The sequence below is a fragment of the Aethalodelphis obliquidens genome, unplaced genomic scaffold, assembly GCF_003676395.1.
Source record: "Aethalodelphis obliquidens isolate GAN/ISIS:26980383/991018 unplaced genomic scaffold, ASM367639v1 scaffold9, whole genome shotgun sequence".
NCBI classification, from domain to species: Eukaryota; Metazoa; Chordata; class Mammalia; order Artiodactyla; family Delphinidae; genus Aethalodelphis; species Aethalodelphis obliquidens.
In genome coordinates, this window is record NW_020837953.1 from 27,765,225 (window position 1) to 27,790,255 (window position 25,031).

General features: G+C 40.7%; 1 protein-coding gene across 1 annotated transcript in view; it reads left to right on the plus strand.

Annotated features, from left to right (window-relative positions):
* Positions 1–8,384: 8,384 nt before the first annotated feature.
* Positions 8,385–25,031, plus strand: part of SPOCD1 (SPOC domain containing 1) — a 29,353-nt gene continuing 12,706 nt past the window's right edge. The window contains exons 1-2 of the mRNA XM_027109325.1: positions 8,385–8,517; positions 9,211–9,570. Of these exons, the coding sequence (XP_026965126.1) occupies positions 8,410–8,517; positions 9,211–9,570 (468 nt within the window). The 5' untranslated portion in view covers positions 8,385–8,409. The remainder of the gene's footprint in view (positions 8,518–9,210; positions 9,571–25,031) is intronic.

The following is a 25,031-nucleotide window of genomic DNA, read 5'->3' on the forward strand; positions in this document are numbered from 1 at the left end:
ACCAGCGACGTCCCAGGCAATTGACACTCTCAACAGATAAACTACTCCTTGAAAAAATAAAAGATTTGTTTTTCCTTAAAAATGTAAAGGAAATATATGACCCCCCAAAAAATAGAAAGAAGAAAGAGAGAGAGAGAGAGAGAGAAAGAGAAAGAGAGAGGCAGGCTACTAAGAATTAGAAAGTGGTCATTAACCCAAATGAACTTTTCTATGAAACAGAAACAGACTCACAGACATAGAGAACAGACTTGTGGTTGCCAAGGGGGAGGGGGTTGGGGGAGGGATGGATTGGGAGTTTGGGACTAGCAGATGCAAACTATTATATATAGAATGGATAAACAACACGTTCTACTGTATAGCACAGGGAACTATATCCAATATCCCATGATAAAATATAATGGAAAAGAATATGAAAAAGAATGTATATATATGTATAACTGAGTCACTTTGCTGTACAGCAGAAATAAACACAACATTGCAAATCAACAATACGTCAATAAAATAAAATAAAATAAAAAGAAAAAGAAAGTGGTCATTAAGAAGCGAGAAAACGGCACTGTTAGGATGCAGAGTCATTGGGTTTCTCCCACGTTGGTGGTGGGAGTGTAAGTTGGCACAACTACTTAGGAACACAGTCGGGCATTAGGGTGTAAACTCCAACATTCACCCATCCTATCTAGTAGTCGCCTCTGGTGCCAGTGTCACATCCCCTTAGTTCACCTTTAAGCCACAGCTGTAAACCCCCTCCGCCCAGCTCAGGACTCATGTGTGCTGACAGCTCCCCACACAGCATAGGTACACATTTTTCTGTTTTCTGCCCAGGGTTTTCTCCACTGGGTGGCTGGGGGTGGCAGCACTCAGCCCATGCACAAGCACAGCCTAGAAACGTAGGGAAGTTAGCATCCCGGGGGCATCCCTTGATCAATGGGGTCAGGAGCCTGCAGATAAATGCCCCTGCTGTCCATCCTTCAGGCCCACGATTCTGGGAACCAGCCCCCGGCAGTCACCTCAATATTTCTCCCTTATGTTGTATTTTCCTCCTTCCCTGTCTCACTCTCTCCTGCTTCCTGGCATGACTCCTCAAATAAATTATCAGCATCCCTTTTGTCTCAGGCTCTGCTTTAGGGGACCCAAACTAAGCCAACTGTGACCCAGCAATTCCACTCCCAGCTCCATATTCAAGAGAGAATCTTACCAGGTACATCAGGAGATACAAGAATGTTCCTGTTGGCACAAAAGCACTGGCAGGAGAACAGACACAGAAATTCTCGAATAACATACAATGGAGTATTATACAGCAGTCAAAATGAATGCAGTAAGGTTAAGTGCAACAGTCTGCATGGAATTTAGCAACATAATTTTGAGTGATAAAAGTATATCACCAGGGCTTCCCTGGTGGCGCAGTGGTTGAGAGTCCGCCTGCCGATGCAGGGGACACGGGTTTGTGCCCCAGTCCGGGAGGATCCCACATGCCACAGGACGGCTGGGCCTGTGAGCCATGGCCGCTGAGCCTGCGCATCCGGAGCCTGTGCTCCGCAACGGGAGAGGCCACAGCAGTGAGAGGCCTGCGTACCGCAAAAAAAAAAAAAAAAAAGTATATCACCAGGGGGACTTCCTTGGTGACACAGTGGTTAAGAATCTGCCTGCGAATGCAGGACCCTGGTCAGGGAAGATCCCACATGCCACGGAGCAACTAAGCCCGTGCGCCACAACTACTGAGCCTGAGCTCTAGAGCCCAAGAGCCACAACTACTGAGCCTGCATGCCACAACTACTGAAGCCCATGCGCCTAGAGCCCATGCTCCACAACAAAGAGAAGCCACCACATTGAGAAGCCCGAGCACCACAACGAAGAACAGCCCTTACTCACCGCAACTAGAGAAAGCCCGCGCATGGCAACGAAGACCCAACCCAGCCAAAAATAAATAAATAAGTTAATTAAAATAAAAGTATATCGCCAAATATCACACTCAACTGGTACCCTTTTTATAAAAATTGAATACTAGAAAAAAAAACTTTTGGGAAATAGATATAGATTTGATAAAACTACATAAAAAACAAATCAGGAAAACACTGAACACAGGATTCAAATTCACTTTGGGTAGATTGAAGTGTGGAGGACCAGATTGTAGATGCAAGTTCTTATCAGTGTTTTATTTTTCATATTGGGCAGTGGCTCCATGGATTGTTTTATATTATTAAAATAAATACATAAATTCATAAGCAATTTAAGGGAGGCCTTGTATGGATGGACCAGTGATGAGAATCTGTACTATATACCCAATGACTATGATAAAACTAATTATGTATTATATTATGTTTGTAACTTTTCTGGGAGCCTAAAATTATTCCAAGAGAAATGACTTATTAGCAGGGGGAAAAAAAACCTCACGGAAACCAAAATACTCTTTCCTTGGCGTTGGACTTGAGGTTGAACTACCAGCTCTACTTCTCTTCAGATCGTGCATGATCCTAGGGAAGTTACTTCACCTACTTGAACCTCAGCTTTCCTCTTCTGTAAAAAGTGAATAATGATGCCTTATAGTGCTGATGAGAATATTAAATGAGATAATATACAGAAAGTCCTGACCCATAGCAAATGTTCAATAGATATTTTCTAAAGAAACCATCTGACGCCTGCATCCTGTCTGCATCCTCCCATGTGGTTACTCCATCTCTAGTTTCACTTCTATGGGTTCAATGCAAGAAGCATCTGAGAGGGGAAAAAAAAATAGTAAATCCTGGTGATAAATTGAAGTAAGTATTGACTGTAAAAAAGTTAAAGAATAATTTTATACGTCTTAAAAGAAAGGGAAAAAAGGGTGAAATTAAAATAGCAAAGAAATGGAGATGTTTTAGGAGGGGTGAAATCATGTTAAAGGAAATTGTCTTACTCGGGAGAAGAACAAAAATGTCAATGTAGACTTTCTTGGATAAATATAAATGAAAGTTCATATGTTATAAATTTAAGGGTAACTGTTAAAGATTAGAAATAGGAAAATATAATTTCCAATCTGGTGGAGGAAAATAAAGGGGGTAAGTATAATTTGACAAGTCCTAAAGAAGGCAAAAGGAATAAAAAGAAAACAGAGAATTCGTGATAAGAAAGCATAAAGAGCAATGGTAGAAATAAGACCAAGTATATCAGTCGTCCCAATCATGTGAATAGGTAAAACACACTAATGGGAGACAAGAGGCTCTGATTGGATTTCTAAAGCCTAACTATATGCCGTTTACAAGACGAATAGTGAAAAGCAAAACTAAACGTAAAGGTTGAAAATAATAGAAAAATTACACCAGGTAAATACTGACTGAAAGGCAGAAATGTATTCATATTAATATCAGAAAAACTGAATTAAAGCAAAATAACATTAATAAGAAGAAAGTACATTTGGCACTGATGAAAGTTATAATGTACTAAAAAGATTTAAAATTATTTATGAATTTGTATGCACTTTAAAAAGTGTTTTGAGGTATATACAGCAGGAACGTACTGAAGTAAAGGGAGAAATTGACAAGTCCACAATAATGGTGTGAGATTTAAAAACACACCTCTCAGAAATTGATAGATCAAGTAGATGAAAAATTAATATATTATAAAGGAAAATGTGGAAGGACTCACTCGGCATCTATTCCCACACCCTAGTGTGCAGAGGATGGAAAGCTAAAAACTGTTTCCCAGAGTCTCTGACAGCTAGTGTCCCAGATGTGGATTAGTTTCCACCACCTGGTGCCACAGTGCAAGATCTAGAAGGTGGATGAGAGGCAGAGATCATTGTCCTTTTCCTTGGGCTGTTATTGCTTACAAGCACAATCCTAGAGCCATCGAGTTTTTCTGTGTCAATGACTGGCCTCTGGTTTTGTGAATGTTAGGAAGCAGTGTCTGTGTTGGCAGTGCTGGTGTCCCACTCTTTGGCTTGTTACAACAGTGTATCATAAACGTGGTTCTAGCGATAGATAGCATCGCAGAGACCCAACCTCAAGTGCACTCCTACAGCCCTTCCAATGACTCTGTAAAAACTTAATGCTCATTTTGCTTAAAATACCTGGAGTGGTTTCTGTTTTGTGCACTGAATGCTGATTTCTACAGATTCAGATTACTATAGATTACTATGGATTTGAAAATGTGGTTATAAACCTTTAATATATAAAGAGGCAAGAAAAGCTTACACCATTAAACTGAGAATTTACATTATTTCAAGCACACAAATATTTTTAAAATTTATTTTATTTTATTTTTATTTATTTGTTTATTTTTGGTTGCGTTGGGCCTTTGTTTAGGTGTGCGGGCTTCTCATTGCGGTGGCTTCTCTTGCTTCGGAGCACAGGCTCTAGGAGTGTGGACTTCAGTAGTTGTGACACTCGGGCTCAGTAGTTGAAGCACACAACAAATATTAACGGCTCACAAAGGAAATCTTAAACATTTCTCAAAGTCAACATTATATACCGTTTTATCTCATCACAATATAGTAAAATTACATTTATTTTCAATAATAACAGGTAGCTTTAATTTTTTCATTTATTTGAACCCTAAATGCACACATAAACTTCTAAATTATCCATGAATAAGAGAGTAAATTATAACAAATTATAAAATACTTATAGCTGAATGATGATAAAAGCATCACCATTACCTATGAGGGCTTGTAGGATGCAGCTAAAGAAGTACTTAGAGAAGAATGTATAGCATTAAATGAATTAATTATGAATAAAAATAGTTTTTAAAATGAGCTGAAGGTTCAGGTTAAGAAGGAATTAAAAGAACAATAGTAAACCAAAGGAAGTTGAAGAAATCGAGTAATGAAAGAAAGAGCAGAAGATAAGGAAGTAGAAAATATAATGACAATGGAAATTCCCTGGCGGTCCAGTGGTTAGGACTCGGCACTTTCACTGCTGGGGCCCAGGTTCAATCCCTGGTTGGGGAACTAAGATCCCACAAGCTGTGTGGTGCGGCATATATATATATATATATATATATATACACACACATACATATATATATGTATATATATAATGACAACAACAACAAAAAAAACAGATAACAAACAAAACAAAAGTCTAATTCTTTGAAAAACACCCTAGAAAAACTGATCAGGAAAGAGAGAAAGAGAACAAGCCCAAATAAACATTATTAGGAATGAAAAGGGGAATATAACTCTGATACAACAGAGATCTTTTGAATCATGGAATACTATGGACAACTTTGTGCCATTACATTTGAAAACCTTGAAAAAATGGACAAATTTTAGGAAAATATAAATTGCTAAAATTGTTTCAAAAACAAATAGAACTGAACAAACCAATAGTCATTTAATAAATCAACATAGTAGTAAAATGTCTCATTCACCAAATGGCACCATATAATTTTCCAATGAATTTCACCAAATGTTATAAGGAGTAGAAAACCTAGGGACTTACCTGGTGGTGCAGTGGTTACGAATCCGCCTGCCAATGCAGGGGACACGGGTTCGAGCCCTGGTCCGGGAAGATCCCACATGCCGCGGAGCAACTAAGCCCATGCGCCACTACTGAGCCTGCGCTCTAGAACCCGCGAGCCACAACTACTGAAGCCCGCGCGCCTAGAGCCCGTGCTCCGCAACAAGAGAAGCCACCGCAATGAGAAGCCCGCGCACCACAACGAAGAGTAGCCACCGCTCGCTGCAACTAGAGAAAGCCCGTGCGCAGCAACAAAGACCCAACGCAGACAAAAATAAAATAAATACATTTAAAAAAATGAAATAGGGATAATAACAGTATTTACCTCTTAGACTTGGTGTAAGAATTAATATAGGTAAATTAAAAGAGATAAACATAGGATTAATATAGGTTAAGGATTTAGACCAGTCCCTGGCTTGAAGTAGCACTATTTGTATTAGCCATCATTGTCCTTTTATCCTCTATGCCACGTGGTACCTTCATTCCCCCTTTCTTTGCCCAGTGGTGGGAGACATCCATTATCTGAATGGACCAGAATAACAGTCCACTTGGTCTTAGGGGTCCTGGTCCACGTCTCTGCTATCATGGCCAGGACATTCCATAGTGGGAGGTCATCTCACTCCCCAAATTTTTTTCTTTAGAGCAGTAATTGTGGTCATTGGTGACATCAATCTCAACTCTTACCTCATTTGTGACCCTAGCAGCCATATCGTGAGAGTTTTCAATATGGATCACGCTACAACTTCCTTTTTTTTTTTTTAATTAAAATTTATTTTCTAGAAGAGTTTTAGATTTAAAGAAAAATATTGAAGATTAGTATAGAGAGTTTCCATATACCCAGCACTCAGTTTCCCTCACTAACATTTGCTTTTTTAATTCAACATTATGTCTTTGAGATACATCCATGTTAATCTACATATACCTAAATGTATTCATTCTAACTGGGTGTAGTAATTCATTGACCTGGAAGCTTCTCAGCCTCACATGTCACAGGTTCAGTGCTGGGGAATTCCATCTCCCTCTCAGTGAGGTCTATCAAATCCCTGGTTCTGAAATGAAAGTATTTACATAGTCATAATGTTATAAATGTCATTTGGTTTTCAATGTTAAGAAATACATACAGGCAAAGTATGGCAAACTGAATTATGTTTACAAGAGAGAATGTACATGCTAACAACCTTAAAGCAAAAGTTAAGGTTGAGTTGATGGAGGAAGGCAGAAGGGGGGAGGGGAAATCAAGGGAAATTATTCATTTCACACGGGAGAGTCAAGAGATACAATCTAAAGAAGAAACAGACATTTAAGACTATTATTTAAACGGATACAGTTGACCCTCCATATGTTCTGGTTCCAGATCTGGATTCAACCAACCTCAGATGGAAAATATTTTTAAAAATTTTTCAAGAAAGTCCCCAAAAGCAAAACTTGAATTTGCTGGGCACATGCAAAATATTTACACAGCATTTACATGAGGTATTATAAATAATCTAGAGATGACAAAGTATTTGGGAAGAGCTACATGCGTTATATACAAATGCTGTGCCATTTGATATAAGTGACTTGAGCATTCGGGAATTTTGGTGCGCCTGGGGGCTGGGGAACCGAATCCCCCATACAGAGAGAAGACTGTAACAGCAACCAATGGAATGAAAAAAAGAAGATGAATATAAAAAAAAAACTGGGAGGAGAAAGGGGGAAAGGTTGATTAATGAAATCACACAGCAGGTAGTCAATAGATACTGTTAACTTTAATAAACCAAGTAATAGAGGCACGAGTATATTATTCATAGTTATATGAATTTTTTAAAAAGAGAGAAAGAAAGAAAGAGAAAGAAAGGAAGGAAGGAAGGAAGGAAGGAAGGAAGGAAGGTTGCTCCCAAGAGTTGGGGAGTGAGACGACATTTTTAGCTTTTTATTTATAATCTCTCTGTTGGGCATCGCATCAGGTGTGCATTCTCATCTATATGAATTATATTTGAGATAACAATAATTAAAATAAATAATTGAGCAAAAATCTAGATCTGATTCTGACACTCCTCTAGAGGTTCAGGCACTAGATCTGATTCAGACACTCCTCTAGAGGTTCAGGTTCAGGTTTCAGTAACTCCCCATCGCCTTATGAACAAGTTTAAACTCTCAGGCAGGCAGGCAAGCAGGCAGGCAGGTAGGCATTCAAGGTCCTTTGTCACCAGGCACCTCCTCCGGGAAGCCCTTGGTGGGGGAGAGCGTTCTCTGCCGGATACGGACGCCAGCACGCCTGGGGTACCGCCCTTTGCGTACCAACAGACTCCGCCCCTATCCCTCCCTCAGGGCTGCACGCCTCACGTGTTCTCAGGCCCTTTACAGTTGGGGGTGGAACCCCGAGAGGTGGAACCCAGAGACCCCAGGTGAGAGCGCGTAGGTCGGTGGGGGACTGCCGGGTCAGGCCTGGGAACCTGACTGGAGTGTCTGTCAGACCCGGCCCGATGTGAGGCGGGGTTGGTCAGGAATTATGGGAATTAACGTCATTACGTGTCTGCTTGGTTCAGAGTGGTTTAAGGGCTGGGCTTTCTGTTGGGGAGAGAATCCCGGCTCTTCCACTTCTTATCTGCGCGTGTCCTTGGGCGAGTCACTGAATTTCACTTTCCTCACCTGTGGCTGCCAGCATGAAATGAAATAATGCACAGAAGTAACTAATTAGTAAATGATAACTGCTGTTATTATGGCCCATTTAAGCAAAAGTGTGAACTCCCAGAGAGGGGAAGACCTTAATGGCCGTAGCTCAACCCTGCTTGGAGACAGGCCTCCCCTCCCTCACCTGGGGTGCTTACATCAGTGGTACCTGGAGGTGCCACCTGTAAGGGAGGCAGCCTCCCAGGTTCCCACTGGCCTGGTGTCCTGAGTGGGCTGGCGGGTCAGACCCTCCGTGATGAAGTCCCTTTCTGTCTCCTCACAGGGCCTGCCTTCTTCTTTGGGCCCCTGTCGGTGGGCAGACATGTCTCAGGAGGCAGCTGCAGAGGGTTCCAGCACAGAGGACCCCGTTCTCAGTCTCCACAACAGCTGTGGGCTTTTCCAGGAGGATATGGAAGAAACCAGCTCCATGGTAGGCCTGGCACCAGACCTGCCAGGAGGGAGCTCTGGGGCCCCAGTTTGGGTGGGCAGCAGGAAGAGGGTCCTCAGGGAAGAGGCTCAGCAAGGTGCCAGCTCCCAGGTAGTGGGTGCTCCTGGGACTAGCCTGGAGGCCAAGGCCCACCTGGTGGTCCTGGGGCTGCAAGCTATGGGAGAGAGCCAGGATTCGGTGCCCGGCCCCAGGCTCCACATCCAACTGCCCACAGTGCCTGCCCACAGGAGGGCTCAGGCCTCCAAGAGGCTCCAGGTTACAATGCACAACATCTTAGCTGGAAGCTGGCCCAGGAATCTTTGTAGTGGGTCCGTGGGAACAAGACAGAAAAGCAGGAGGTCTGAGGCCCCCTCAGAGGATGAGGGAGCTGATGACTTCTTGTGGCTTGGTCAGAGCCCTGGTGGGGACAAGCCCCAGTCTGTGGGAGACTCCCCCCAAGGTGCTGACGTGGAGTCCTTGGGAGGCCCTTGCAGTCCTCTCTCTTGCAAGGACACTGGGTGTGGGCCTGGAGATTCAGGTGGAAGTTGGATGAGCTGTGCCTCAGGGATTGAGAAGTTTGAATATTTGCCCACTGCAGAGGGCGGGACCCAGCCAGGCAGCCCCTGTGACCCTGTCAGGTCCCCACTGCCCAGTGGAGGCGAGTCCCTTCATCCAGCTGCCCGGGATCCTCCACAGAGCCCTGTACCGTGCCTGGGAGTGTCCGGAAAGCCTTCCACAGAGCAGCAAGAAGCCAGACACATCGCGGGGCCTGGCGGTGGTGATGGTCCTGCCACCTCACACAACCAGGAGGAGTTGGAGGTCAAGGCTCAGCCAGTGTCTGGGGGGATGCCAGGACAGGGACTCGCTGCTGCCCTGCAGCCTGTAGCCAGCAAGGCTAGCTCAGGCCCATGCATGGGGCAGAGAAGATCCAAGTGTGCTAAACAGTTGAGAAGGAGCCCGGTGCCCCATGCCCAGGACCAGGGCACTGACAGATGCCCAGACGACTCCAGCCAGGACCAGGCAGAGGAATCCAGCCCAGGAGACTGCCCCAAACTGGTAGGTTGAGTCTGAAAGGTTGAGATAGGAAGGGCATCATTATCTTTTGGAGTCAGTGAGTCCTGGATTGAAATCTTATCTCTGCCCACTTCCTTGTTGAGTGACCCTGGAATAGTTTTTAACCTGTTTCCTCATCTGTAGAAAGGGAATACTAATTCCAATTTAATGGTTTTTTTTTTTCATAGTATTTGCATATAACCTACACACATCCACATCCTATACTTTATTTTATTTTTTAAAATTTATTTATATTATTATTTTTCTTTTGCTGTACATGGGCCTCTCACTGTTGTGGCCTCTCCCATTGTGGAGCACATGCTCCGGACGCGCAGGCTCAGCGGCCATGGCTCACGGGCCCAGCCTCTCCGCAGCATGTGGGATCTTCCCGGACTGGGGCATGAACCCGTGTCCCCTGCATCGGCAGGTGGACTCTCAACCACTGCGCCACTAGGGAAGCCCTAAATTTATTTTATTATTATTATTATTTTTTGGCTGTATTGGGTCTTTGTTGCTCCGCGCGGGCTTTCTCTACCTGTGGTGTGGGGGCTACCCTTCGTTGAGGTGAGTGGGCTTCTCATTGCGGTGGCTTCTCTTGTTGCAGAGCACAGGCTCTAGACGCGTGGGCTTCATTAGTTGCAGCACGGGGGCTCAGTAGCTGTGGCTCACGGGCTCTAGAGCGCAGGCTCAGCAGTTGTGGCGCACGGGCTTAGTTGCTCCGTGGCATGTGGGATCTTCCCAGACTAGGGCTGGAACCCATGTCCCCTGCATTGGCAGGCGGATTCTTAACCACTGTGCCACCAGGGAAGCCCCAATGGGGTTGTTTTGAGCAGCAGTCCCTAACCTTTCTGGCACCAGGGACCAGTTACATGGAAGACAATTTTTCCACGGACCGGGGTCAGGGGATGTTTTCGGGATAATTCAAGTGCATTACATTTATTGTGCACTTCATTTCTATTATTATTACATTGTAATATATAATGAAATAATTATACAACTCACCATAATGCAGAATCAGTGGGAGCCCTGAGCTTGTTTTCACTTGCCACTCACTGATAGGGTTTTGATATGAGTCTGCAAGAAATTGATTTGTTATGGTCTCTGTGCAGTCAAACCTCTCTGCTAAGGATAATCTGTGTTTGTAGCCGCTCCCCAGTGCTAGCATCACGGCCTCAGCTCCACCTCAGATCATCAGGCATTAGAGTCTCATAAGGAGTGTGCAACCTAGATCCCTCGCATGCGCAGTTCACAGTAGGGCTCACGCTCCTATGAGAATCTAATGCCACCGCTGATCTGACAGAAGGCGGAACTCAGGCGGTAATGCGAGCAATGGGGAGCGGCTGTAAATACAGATGAAGCTTCGCTCACTCAGCCGCAGTTCGCCTTCTGTTCAGCCTGGTTCCTAACAGGCCACAGACCAATACCTGTCTGTGGCCGGGGGATGAGGATCCCTGGTTTTGAGGGTTAAATGAGATGATGGTGTAAACTAACGTGCCTAGCATGAGGCACAAGGTAAATCCATTTATGTTAAATTTGCTTTTCCTTGAGTGTTATAATAGCCTTATGAGACAGGCATTAGCCCTGTATTTCCAGATGGGGAAACTGAGGCTCAGAGAAGTTATCAAACTTCTCTAAGCTCACACAGCAAGGGAAGCAGTGCCTGGCTGTGTTCCCTGTATTCACTGCTTCCCTTTCCATTGTTCTTTTACTGATAGTAATATTGGTCATTTTATAAATAATCATAGCTAACATGTTTGTACACCAAAGGCAGAAGATGGCATTACCTGTGTTTGATGTATATTTCTCACATAGTTGAATTTTTATTTAAGTATTTGATTTACAATATCATGTTAGTTTCAAGTGTACAGCATAGCAATTCAGTGATATATATATATATACACATATATATGTATATATATTGTTTTTCAGATTTTTTCCCCTTATAGGTTATTACAAAATATTGAGTATAGTTAGTTCCCTGTGCTATACAGTAGGTCCTTGTTGGTTATCTATTTTATATATAGTAGTCACATAGTTAAATGTTTATCACATTGATTGAATATGTATTCTGTGCTAAGTGCTTTTGGTTTAGTCTTCACCTGAAGCCCAGAGAGGTAAGGTTATAGGCCCAAGGTCCCACAGCTGGTAAATGACAGAGCCAGGATGCAGACCCAGGCAGTCCGTCTGGAGAGCTTGCTGGGCTGCTTGCTTGTGCACATTCCCCGCTAGCATCACAGCAGTAATAGCAGCTGGCCTGCCTACCACGAGCTGGGTATATTCCCGAGCTCTTTATCTTCCCTCTTCCTAACAACCATACGAGGTAGATGCTAATGATGTATACCCGTTTTAATGTTGTGGGCACTGAGGCTCAGACAGGTAAAGTGACTATGTCAAGACCAAACAACAAATTAGTAGAACTGGGATAGGAACCAATGAGCTGCCTGTGTGATTTACCACTATTTGGTACTATAATTACATTAGAAGTGCTATTACATCGTCTTTGCAAACATCACTCAAAAACATTAATTTTTAATAAAAAAAACTAATATGTGTTTATCGTAGAATATAAGGAAGAAATAAAAATCCCCATAATGCCAACATTCACAGCTATCTCCTGTTAACATTTTTTTTGTAATTGCAACACGTTTTATTAATAATGTCAAAATTCTATTAGAACCTAGTCTATGTTAAGTTATAAGATACAGTTAATATTCTTTTTTTTAACATCTTTATTGGAGTATAATTGCTTTACAGTGGTGTGTTAGTTTCTGCTTTATAAGAAAGTGAATCAGCTATACATATACATACATCCCCATATCCCCTCCCTCTTGCGTCTCCCTCCCACCCTCCCTACCCCACCCCTCTAGGTGGTCACAAAGCACCGAGCTGATCTCCCTGTGCTATGCGGCTGCTTCCCACTAGCTATCTATTTTACGCTTGGTAGTGTATATATGTCCATGCCACTCTCTCACTTTGTCCCAACTTATCCTTCCCCCTCCCTGTGTCCTCATTCAAGTCCATTCTCTATGTCTGTGTCTTTATTCCTGTCCTGCCCCTAGGTTCTTCAGAACGTTTTTTTTAGATTCCATATATATGTTAGCATATGGTATTTGTTTTTCTCTTTCTGACTTACTTCACGCTGTATGACAGCCTCGAGGTCCATCCACCTCACTAAAAATAACTCAATTTCGTTTCTTTTTTTGCGGTACGCGGGCCTCTCACCATTGTGGCCTCTTCCGCCACGGAACACAGGCTCCGGACGCGCAGGCTCAGCGGCCACGGCCCACGGGCCCAGCCGCCCCGCAGCATGCGGGATCCTCCCAGACCAGGGCACAAACCTGTATCCCCTGCATCGGCAGGCGGACTCTCAACCACTGCGCCACCAGGGAAGCCCTCGTTTCTTTTTATGGCTGAGTAATATTCCACTGTATATATGTGTCACATCTTCTTTATCCATTCATCTGTCGATGGACACTTAGGTTGCTTCCATGACCTGGCTATTGTAAATAGAGCTGCAGTGAACATTGTGGTACATGACTCTTTTTGAATTATGGTTTTCTCAGGGTATATGCCCAGTAGTGGGATTGCTGGGTCGTATGGTAGTTCTATTTTTAGTTTTTTAAGGAACCTCCATACTGTTTTCCATAGTGGCTGTATCAATTTACATTCCTACCAACAGTGCAAGAGGGTTCCCTTTTCTCCACACCCTCCCCAGCATTTACTGTTTGTAGATTTTTTGATGATGGCCATTCTGACTGGTGTGAGATGATATCTCATTGTAGTTTTGATTTGCATTTCTCTAATGATTAATGTTGTTGAGCATCTTTTCATGTGTTTATTGGCAATCTGTATTTCTTCTTTGGAGAAATGTCTATTTAGGTCTTCTGCCCATTTTTGGACTGGGCTGTTTGTTTTTTAGATATTGAGCTGCATGAGCTGCTTGTAAATTTTGAGATTAATCCTTTGTCAGTTGCTTCATTTGCAAATATTTTCTCCCATTCTGAGGGTTGTCTTTTCGTCTTGTTTATGTTTTCCTTTGCTGTGCAGAAGCTTTTAAATTTCATTAGGTCCCATTTGTTTATATTTGTTTTTATCTCTATTTCTCTAGGAGTTGGGTCAAAAAGGGTCTTGCTGTGATTTATGTCATGGAGTGTTCTGCCTGTGTTTTCCTCTAAGAGTTTTGTAGTGTCTGGCCTTACATTGAGGTCTTTAATCCATTTTGAGTTTATTTTTGTGTATGGTGTTAGGGAGTGTTCTAATTTCATTCTTTTACATGTAGCTGTCCAGTTTTCCCAGCACCACTTATTGAAGAGGCTGTCTTTTCTCCATTGTATATTCTTGACTCCTTTATCAAAAATAAGGTGACCTGGGACTTCCCTGGTGGTCCAGTGGCTAAGCCTCCGTGCTCACAATGCAGGGGGCCCGGGTTCGATCCCTGGTCAGGGGACTAGATCCCACGTGCTGCAACTGAGAGTTTGCATGCCACAACTAAAAATCCCACGTGCTGCAAAAAGATCTTACACACAGAAACAAAGATTCCGAGCGCTGCAACTAAGACCCAGCACAGCCAGATAAATAAATAAATATTAAAAAAATAAAATAAGGTGACCATATGTGTGTGGGTTTATCTCTGGGCTTTCTATCCTGTTCCATCCTGTTGACATTTTGATATATGTCCTTTCTTCCATTTTTTTCCTATGCATATAAGTCTTTTCTTTGCCTAGAAAGGGGATCATGCATGTCACAATTTATTTTTTTAAATTAATTAATTTATTTGTTTTTATTTTTGGCTGTGTTGGGTCTCCGTTGCTGTGCGTGGGCTTTCTCTAGTTGTGGTGAGCAGGGGCTACTCTTCATTGTGGTGCACAGGCTTCTCATTTTCGTGGCTTCTCTCATTGCGGAGCACGGGCTCTATATGTGCGGGCTTCAGTAGTTGTGGCACATGGGATCAGTAGTTGTGGTGCACAGGCTTAGTTGCTCCACAGCATGTGGGATCTTCTCGGGCCAGGGCTTGAAGCCATGTCCCTTGCATTGGCAGGCAGATTCTTAACTACTGTGCCACCAGGGAAGCCCCATGTCACAATTTATAACTTGATTTTTTAGGTATTAAAAAAAATTGTTTTACAATGAATTTGTTAACACAGAGTGAGGAAATCCTGTTTAATACCTCCTGGCCCAATTGCCCTTTGTCTGCTGTTAATGGTTAGCATCCTTCCAGTCTCCTTTTTATAACTTCTATACATATATGAACATCTGTATATTGAAGGCACCTTTTTATATATAAGTAGGTTCATGCCATGCCTCATTGTTCTGGGACTTACACTTTAATTTTCAAGTGCTTTAGTATTCGAAGGTGTTTCCCAGTTGGTACATACAATTTTGCAAATCTGTGCTTTCCCTGAACCCTGCCTCATAGCGGTCTACAGGCACTGCCAGGACCAGAGGATGGGCTGGGTCTTCCTCTTCTCATTTCCGACCACTGTCATGTAAGTTAAGAGCACAAAGCTCAGAGGCTGACAGACAGGCATTCAGTCCTGGCTTTGCCACTCTCTGAATGTGACCTAGGCAAGCGGCCTCACCTTTCTGAGTATAATTTCCTCATCTGCAAAATGGGGGTATTAAAAGTACTTACCTCATAGGGCGGTGTGAGGAGCAAACGAGATGACACATATGTGTGTTCAGTATTTAGCATAGTGCCTGGTACAAGAAGAAACTAAAAAATGTTACCTGTTATTGATGTATACAATTTTGTCCTGCTTTAAGGACTGCTGGGGTGAACACTCCTGTGCATCTGGCTTCTCCCCATTTCAGATTATTTATTTGGGCCAGATGCCCGGAATTGGAATTCCTGGGTCTGCAGTGTTTTGAGGGGGTATTTGAGCTTGGTGGTGGAGCCAGGTTCCTGCCCACCTTGACTGGAAGCAGCCCACAGCTGCTCTCTCCTCCAGGCCCCATCGTTGACTCTGTGGCACAGCCCCATCATTCCACAGCTTCCCAAACAACCTGTTGCCACGGCAACTGGTGCCAGCTGAAAGAGAAGAATTGAGGCTGGGCTGTGACAGGGACGGGCAGGTGGTTGAGGACAGGGCTGAGTGGGGCGTGGGCAAGCATGGGCATAGTGCCCAGCTGATCTGCATCCCCTTTGAGGGTCCTGGCACCTTCTCCTGGAGGCAGCTTGGCTCGTGTTAGGGGCAGATAGACAGGTTCAAGGTCAGGCTTTGCTTCTTACAACGGAGTGACTTTAGATGAGAGATGTCTTTTCTTTGAATCTTGTTGCCTCCTCTATGAAATGTGGGAATCAGCTGGGCCCCAGAACTGCTGGGAATCTGGTATGAGAGGCTGGCTGTGTTGTATTCTTTTGGTGTGAGATAGAGACTCTTAGAGGGGGGGTGGGGAAGTTGGTTGAAGCGCCATTTTCTTCTCTGTTTGATCCCCACGGGGGTCAGTTAGGTCTGGAGCCACTCAGCGGATGGGATAGCGGGGACGTGGGGAGGGCAGCTCTGGCAGTGTCCCCTGTTCTGCCTGTCACAGCTCGGGAGGCACACAGCTCCTCCGACCCCACCTCGGCTCCCACAGTCAGGTACCCCGTCTGCAGCTACGAAGCATCAGGAGTTGTGAGAGGGAGGAGCATGTCTCCAGCAGATGGACAGCCTAAGAATAGCTCTTTAAGTGCTTACTGTATACCAGGAGCTTCACATAGGTCATCATCTCATGTTTAATCCTCACAATAGCATGAAAAGTCAGTGTTAATACCCTTGTTTTGCTGATTAAGAAAACTGGGATTCCGAGAAGCTAAGTGACTCACTCAAGGTCGTGCAGTAAGTAAGCAGTGGAGTCAGGATTTGAATCCAGGCCTGTTCAGTTCCACTCTGTGCACTGAGCCAGGATGCTAAAGGCCTGGCTAAGGGATTTAGATTTTTATGGGGCTTTATTTGTTCAGCAAACAGGGAGTGCTCCTCCAGGATCTCAAAGTCCAGTGTGGGGAGACAAACAAGTAACCAGAGTTGAGATTCAGATTGACACCTAGCAGATTCTGGATACTCAGAGAGCAATTGAGTCTTCCCTAGGGAGGGGTGTGTGGGAGGGCTTGGAGGTAGGGTAGGGCACAGGAGGGGGTTGTGGGAGCTCGATCTGGGCAAAGGAAGTGGGTGTGCAGCAGGCAGAGAAGGTAGGAAGGGCATACTAGGAAGAGCGCAGAGCACATGCAAAAGTACAGAGACAGGGAGCAGCTTGGAGCATTGCAAGAGCAGAGCAGTAGGTGGGGTGGGGTCAAGAGGGGAGAAGGAAGGTGGGAAAGATCATCGAGGACAACATTGCTTAAAGGGAAATGGAGAGACTGAAGTCTGGTCAGTTACCGGGAGGGACTCTCTCAGGGGCAGGAGCCAAGGAAACTTAACAACATCAGAGTTTATAGAGAGAGCTTGCTGAGTCCCAGGCGCTGTTCTAAGAGCCTTGAATAATGATAATAATCCTTGCATTAACACTATGAGGTTGATACTTGTATTATCCCCATTTTACTGATGAGAAAACTGAGGCACAGAGAGGTTAAGTAACTTTCCCAAGTTCACACATATCCTAAGTATTGGCAGTAAGGATTCTATTGCACGAATATACCACAATTTATTTATTCCTTGACTCCACGTGGACATTTGGGTTGTTTGCAGTTTTTTGCTATTACATATGGTGCTGCTATGATGAACAGTTTTGTATGTTTCTTGGTACATGTGGGCAAGAGTGGCTCCATGGAATATTCCTGGGAGTGGAATTGCTGGGTTATAGGGTATACACATATTCAACTTAAACAGTGCCAGATGTTTTCTAAAATGGCTGAAAATAGTTTGTACTCCCACCAGCAGTGCAAAATTCCAGTAGCTCCACATCTTTACAAACACTTGATATTATCAGACTTCAATTTTTGCCAAAATAGGGATACGCTATGGTGTCTCAATGTTGTTTTAATTTTCATATCCCTATTACTAAGAAGAATCTTTGCATGCATTCTGGTCATTTCTGGTTAAGTCTTGCCAAAAAAAATTTTTGGTTTTAACTTTTCCTTACTGATCTGTAGGAGTTCGTTATGTATTCTAGATACTCTTCCGTTGTCAGCTATATGTTTTGCAAATATATTCTCCCAAAGTGTGGTTCATATTTTGCTTTCCTTATGGTGTCTGTTGATGGGTAGAAATTCTTAATTATTAAAAATTGTTTTATTGTGGTAAAATATACATCACATAAAATATACCTTTTAAACCATGTTTAAGTGTACAGTTCAGTGACATTAAGTACATTCACGTTGTTGTGCAGTCATCACCACCATCCATCTCCAGAACTTTTTCATCTTCCCAAATTGAAATTCTGTACCCATTAAGCAATAACTCCCCATTCTCCCCTTCCCCCAGCCTTTGATAACCACTATTCTACTTTCTGTTTCTATGAATTTGACTATTCTTGGTACCTCATATAATTGAAATTGTACAATATTTGTCCTTTTGTGACTGACTTATTAGCATAATGTCTCCAAGGTTCATGTTGTAGCATGCGTCAGAATTTCATTCCTTTTTAAGGCTGAATAATATTCCATTGTATGCCTTTACCACATATTGTTTATCCATTCATCTGTTAATGGACATTTAGGTTATTTCCAACCTTTTAGCTATTGTAAATAATGCTGCTGTGAACATTGGTATACAAATATCCAAGTCCCTGCTTTCAGTTCTTTTGTGTCTATAGCCAGAAGTGGAAGTTGAATTGAATTGGAATTAAAAAGAGGTAGAATTGCTGGAGAAATTCTTAAGTTTAATGTATCCTAATTTATATGTATCCTAATAGGTATAATCTTTTTAAGGAATCTCTTTCCTATCTCAAGGTCATGAAGATGTTCTTCTATGTAGTGTTGTGTTTCCTTTCACACTTAGGTCTATAATTTGCCTGGAATTGATTTTGTGAGTGATATGGGGTATATCACTTTTTTATATGGATACCCAATTGTTTCAACACCATTTACTGAAAATTCTGTCCTTCTCCAGTTATATGCAATGCCAGCCCTGTCACAAATCAAGTCTTCATATATGTGGGACTGGTTTTGTTCTCCCTATGCTCATCTTGTTTAAAATTTCTTTCCTTATGCATATATTTTATATTAATTATAATTAATAATAAATTAATTATAATATATAATTATAATTAATTATAATGATTATTAATACTTCTTGATATCTAGCAAGAAAAGTCTCCCAATTTTGTTATTTTCAGGAGCATCTTTACTCTTACTTTTTTTCCTCCTTCACATAAATATTACAATCAGCTTGTCAATTTCCATACTTGAAAAAACCTGTTGAGATCTTAATGGGAAATATACTGTACCTGTAAATCATTTTAAGCAGAACTAACATTTTTACAATATTGAGTCTTCCAATCCATGAACACAGTATATTCCTCCATTTATTTTGATCATCTTTATTGTTTTTCAATAAAGTTTTATACGTTCTTGCATATAAAAGTCTTGCATATCTTTTTCAGATTTATTCCTAAATACGGTATCTATATATAATATTTTGTTATGGAAAATTTCAAATATATGTAAAAGTAGATTGAATTTTAAGCAGGAGTTGGCAAGTTATCACCCACGCTTTGGTCACCTCAGCTGGTTTAGTAAATAAAGTTTTATCAGAGCACAGGCACAACTATTTGTTAACAAATTGTCCATGGCTGACTTCCTACCTCAGTGGCAGAGTTGAGTGATTGCAATGGAGACTGTATAGCCAGCAAGCCTAAAATATTTTCTCTCTGGCTCTTCACAGAAAAAAATTAGCGGCGCCTGGAATGAAATCTCTTGTACTCATCACCCAACTCTAGCAACCACGCATTATTTTCTCTAAAGGTTGACCATAATTCCTTAATATCAAATATTTGTTTAATATCCAAATTTCCAATAGTTTCATAAAGATGATAATTTATTTTTATACTTTGTCTTTTTAAAGTCAGGATCTAAGTAAAATCTACACATTGCAGTTGGTTGATATGCCTTGTAAGCCTCTTTTAACGTATAGGTCTGTTTCCAATCTTGTTTTTCTTGCAGTCCTTTTTGAAGAAACTAGGTTGTTTTTCCTGTAGCTTATTGCATCGCTGTGGTTATAGTGCAGCCTGTTCCTCTGTCTTCTGTATTTTCTGTGAACTGGTGGTTAAACCTGGAGCTTTGATTAGATTTGGATTCAAAGTTTTGGGGCCAACTACTTTTTAGGTAGTGGTGTGGTCTTTCCATCAGAAAGCACATACTGTCTGATTTTATTTCTTTATGTTTTTATGTATTATAAAATGGTAACTTTTAAAAATTGCTGTTTCTAACTATTGATGGTATATAACATGCAATTGATTTTGCAGAAATCTTTTATTAATTTATATAATTTACCTATTAGGATTTTTTTTTGCTTTCTATGTAGGTAGTCATATAACCTGCAAATAACGAGAGTTTTGTTATTTCCTTTCCAATTCTTACATCTCCCCCACCCCCTTTCCTTACGGTGCTAGCTAAGACCTTTAGTATAATATTGAATAGAAGTAGTAATAGGGTAACAGGGAACTTTGTCTTGTTCTGGATTTCAAAGGGAATGTGGTCATCATTTCACCATGAGTGTGATGTTTGCTGTGTTTTTATATAGATACTTTATCAAGTTAAGGAAGCTCCCTTCTATTCCTGATTTGCTTGTTATTCTGAATGGACAGTACATTTTAAGAAGTATATTTTCTGCATTTTTTGATATAATATGATTTTTATTCTCTTACTAATGTTAATTTAATGAGTTGGGTTTTTAAAATATTAAGTCAATCTTGCATGTCTGGAATAAACCCCAAATTGATCATGTTATATCTTTTTTATGTTTTCTGAATTCATGTTGATAATATTTGGTTTGGAAATTTTGTATTTCTGTTGATGAGTTAACTGGCCTGAAATGATTTATTCTTACAGTGTCCTTGTGAGGTTTTGGTATTCAGTTTTGCAGCCTCATAGAATGAATTGTAGAGCGTTTTCCCTTTTTCCATTTGCTGCAGTAATTTGTATAAAGTTGGAATTATTTGTTCTTTGAACATTTCGGTAGCATCACTGGTTAAAAAAAAGAAGTCTCGACTGGTGTTTTCTTTAGGGAAGATGATTCCTTCCCTACTGATTCAATTAATTCTATGCTTATAGGTTTATTCAGTTTAAAAAATTTTTTCCTTGAGTCAATTTTGGTAGGTTACATTTTTCTAGAATTGTATCCATTTAATCTGAGTTTTCAGATCTACTTGCATATTGGCATAAAGTATTTCACAATAGCCTCTTATCTTTTTAATATCTGTGCACTCATGATTACTCATTCTAAATATTGTCTTGTTGTCCTTTCCCTCTTTTCCTTAGGCAGAGAATTTTTTTTTTTAATCTTTTCAAAGACCTGATTTTTGGTTTTGTGGATCCTCTCCATTATATGTTTGTTTTCAGTATCATCTTTCTTTCCATTTATTCTCTTATTTTTATAATATTTTAAGAATGATGCTTAGTTCATTAATTTTCTATCTTTTTCCTTTCTAATAGTCATTTAAAGTTCTAAAGGAACCTCTAATGACGATGTTAGTTCCATCCGCACACTCTAATATATGTCTTTCTTATTATCATTCAATTCTCAGTATTTCATAACTTTTATTACAATTTTTCCTTTGGCCTATGTGTTATTTATTTATTTTATGTTTATTTATTTTATTTATTTTTCGGCTGCATCGGGTCTTAGTTTTGGCACACGGGATCTTCACTGAGGCGTGCGGGATCTTTCCTTGTGGCACATGGGCTTCTCCCTAGTTGAGGTGCGCAAGCTCAGTAGTTGTGGCACATGGGCTTAGTTGCCCCTCAGCTGTGGGATCTTAGTTCCCCAACCAAGGATCAAACCCACGTTCCCTGCATTGGAAGGTGGATTCTTTACCACTGGATTACCAGGTAAGTCCCTGGCCTATGTGTTATTTAGAAGTGTATTTCTTAATTTCCATTCATATGAGTTTCTTCCTTTACTTTCTTTCTCTATGTTTTTCTTTTTGTTATTGCTTTTTAACTTAATCATATTATGGTCTGAGAAAGTGATCTTTATCTGAGTCATCTGATGTGGTAGCCACTATACACTTGTGTCTACTGAGTACTTGAAAGTTGGCCAGGGGACTTCCCTGGTGGTCCAGTGGTTAAGATGCCGTGCTTCCAATGCAGGGGGCGTGGGTTCAATCCCTGGGAACTAAGATCCCACATGCTGCGTGGCACGGCAAAAAAAAAAGAAAGCTGGCCAGTCCAAATTGAGATGTACTGTAAGTGTAAAATACATACAGGATTTCAGTGACTTAGTCACTGAAAAAAAGAAATTAAAATTTCATTAATAATGTTTTTTATTGATTACAAGTTAAAATGATAATATTTTGGATGTTTTGAGTTAAGTAAAATATAAAATGAATTTCACTTGTTTCTTTTTACCTTTTTTAATGTGGCTAGAAAACTTAAAAATACGCCTATGGCTCACATTTGTAATTAATTGGGCAGTGTTGGTCTAAAAAATACTAGTCTTTCGAAATTTGTTGAGATTTGCTTTATGGCTCAGGTTGTGCTTAATTTTCATGTATGTTACATGTATACTTGAAAAGAATATGTATATTAAGAACAGTGTTCTATATATGTACACAGATTAAGCTTCTTCATTGTTTTCATTCAATCTTTTTTATCCTTACTGATTATTTTGTCAGCTAGATTTAGCAATAGTTAGAGAAATACATTAAAATTTCATGCTATAGTGGTGGTTTTGTCTTTTTCCTCATAGCTTTGTCAATTTTTACTTTATGTTTTTTGAGATTATGTTATTAGATGCTTATACATTTAGAGTTGTTATAGCTTTCTGGTGAAATTGCTAATCTTTATGTAATGAGGTCTTTGCCTCTAATTATTTTTTGCCTTAAAGTTCGTTTTGTCTGAGACTAGTGTAGCTACAAAACTTTATTTTGGTTAGTATTTGCCCACTCACATATTACTCCATTTTTTTCTCTTAACCTTTTTGCATTGTTGTGTTTCATAAATAGGTTTTATAAGTGTCTTATAATTGGATTTCCTTTCTTTAAAGTTCTGATAATTTTTGCATTAATCTGAAATATTAGTCCATTTACATTTGTTGTAGTTATGATTTATTTGACTCTATTCCTACTGTCTTATTTTGTGCTTTGCATATATCCTGCATTTTCTTATACACTTTCTCCCTTTTATTACCTCCTTTTAGATTGATTACTTTTTCTTATTCCTTTTTATCCCTCTATGCCCTGTTTGTATTCTTTTGGTGGCTGTTGTAGAAATGTTAACACAAATACCTGACCTATCAAAGTATAAAGGAAGTTACTGTCTTTATCTTCCTCTGAAGTAATACGATGATCTGGGAATGCTTTAGTTCCAAGCATGCACCTTCCCAATTTATGTGCTGTTGTTATCTAGTAAGTTGGTCCTAAGTTATTTTTTTAATCCCACAAATTACACAAATATTATAGTTTCATATAATCAGTGTTCATTTAGATTTAACAACATAGTTATCATTTTCTTTGCTCAGAATTCCTCTCTACATCTCAGCTTTTATATCTGGGATCATTTTTCCTTCCTTCTGCCTCAAGTTCATCCTTTAACATTTTGTTTATTGAGAAAAATAAAATTACCAAGAAAAACAATAACTCTCCTGGTTTTCTCTATGATATCTTTATTTTTTATTTTAAACCATTTTTAAAATTGAAGTATAATTTACAATATTTCAGGTGTACAGCAAAGTGACTCAGTTCACTGAATCTGTTCTTTTTCAGTTTCTTTTCCATTATAGGTTATTACAAGATACTGAATATAGTTCCCTGAGTTACCCAGTAGGTCCTTATTGTTTATCTATTTTATATGTAGTAGTGGGTATATGTAAATCCCCAACTCCTAATTTATCCTTCCCCACCCCCGCTATCCCCTTTGGTAACCGTAACTTTATTTTCTATGTCTGTGAGTCTATTTCTGTTTTGTAAATAAGTTATAATATCTTTATTTTATCTTCATTCTCAAAAAATATTTTGTGTGGATGCACAATTGATATTTTCCTTAAGCATATTGAAAATATTATTCTACTATGTTTTGCTTCCATATTACTATTGACAAGTTAGCTGTTAGTCTAACTACCATTCCTTTGTAGGTAGAATGTCTTTTTGTGAGAGGCAGGCATTATAGCGTTAGCGGTTAAACGTGTGGCCTCTGGAATCAGACTGCCAGGATTTGAATCTTAGATCTTTGGTTTACTAGCTGTATGACACTGGGCAAGCTGATTAACCTCTCTGTGCCTCAATTTCCTCTTCTGTAAAATGGGGGCAATAATGGTACCAGTACCTAACTCGCAGGGTTGTGATGAGGATTAAGTGAACTAACAAGGAAAGCATTCAGAACAGTGGTAGCACATTTTCAGTGCTATTAAAGTGTTAGATTTTTTTTCCCCCTCTCAATGCTTTTAGGATCTCCTTTTTTTAAAAAATAAATTTATTTTATTTATTATTTTTGGCTGTGTTGGGTCTTCGTTTCTGCACGCGGGCTTTCTCTAGTCGCGGTGAGCAGGGGCTACTCTTCGTTGCAGTGCGTGGGCTTCTCATTGCAGTGGCTTCTCTTGTTGTGGAGCATGGGCTCTAGGTGTGTGGGCTTCAGTAGTTGTGGCTCGCGGGCTTCAGTAGTTGTGGCTCGCAGGCTGTAGAGGGCAGGCTCAGTAGTTGTGGACACGGGCTTAGTTGCTCCGCAGCATGTGGGATCTTCCCGGACCAGGGCTCGAACCAGTATCCCCTGCATTGGCAGGCGGATTCTTAACCACTGCTCCACCAGGGAAGCCCAGGATCTCCTTATCATTGGTGTGGAGCAGTTTCACTATGATGTGTCTAGGTGTGGATTTACTTTCACTTAAACTTTTTGAAATTCACTGAGCTTTTTGAATCTGTAAATTGTCGTCCTGTATCAAGTCTAGAAAATTCTTAGCTGTCTATCTTCAAATACTCCCTCTGCTCAATTCTCTCCTCTCCCTTTCTGGAACTTTAGTTCCAGAGTGATATTAGTCCTTTCGCTCTAGCCTTTGTGTCTCTTTGATTGTGTTTCACGGTCTCTGTGTCGTAAATATTTTGTATAATTTCTTTAAGTCTATTTTCTAGTTCACTAGCTTATTTCAGCTGTGTCTAATATGCTATTAAACCTATATATTGACTTTTAAATTTTAATAGTTATTATTATCATATTTTTATTTCCAGAAGTCGTGTTTTGTGCCCAACCAAATCTGCCCTTCAGATTATATATATATATATAATATTTTTAATACATATTTTTGCCCTTCACTCATATGTTCGACATTGCCTTTTATTTCTTTAAACATATCATACATACATATGTTGTATTCTTGTCTGATAAGTCCAGTATCTAA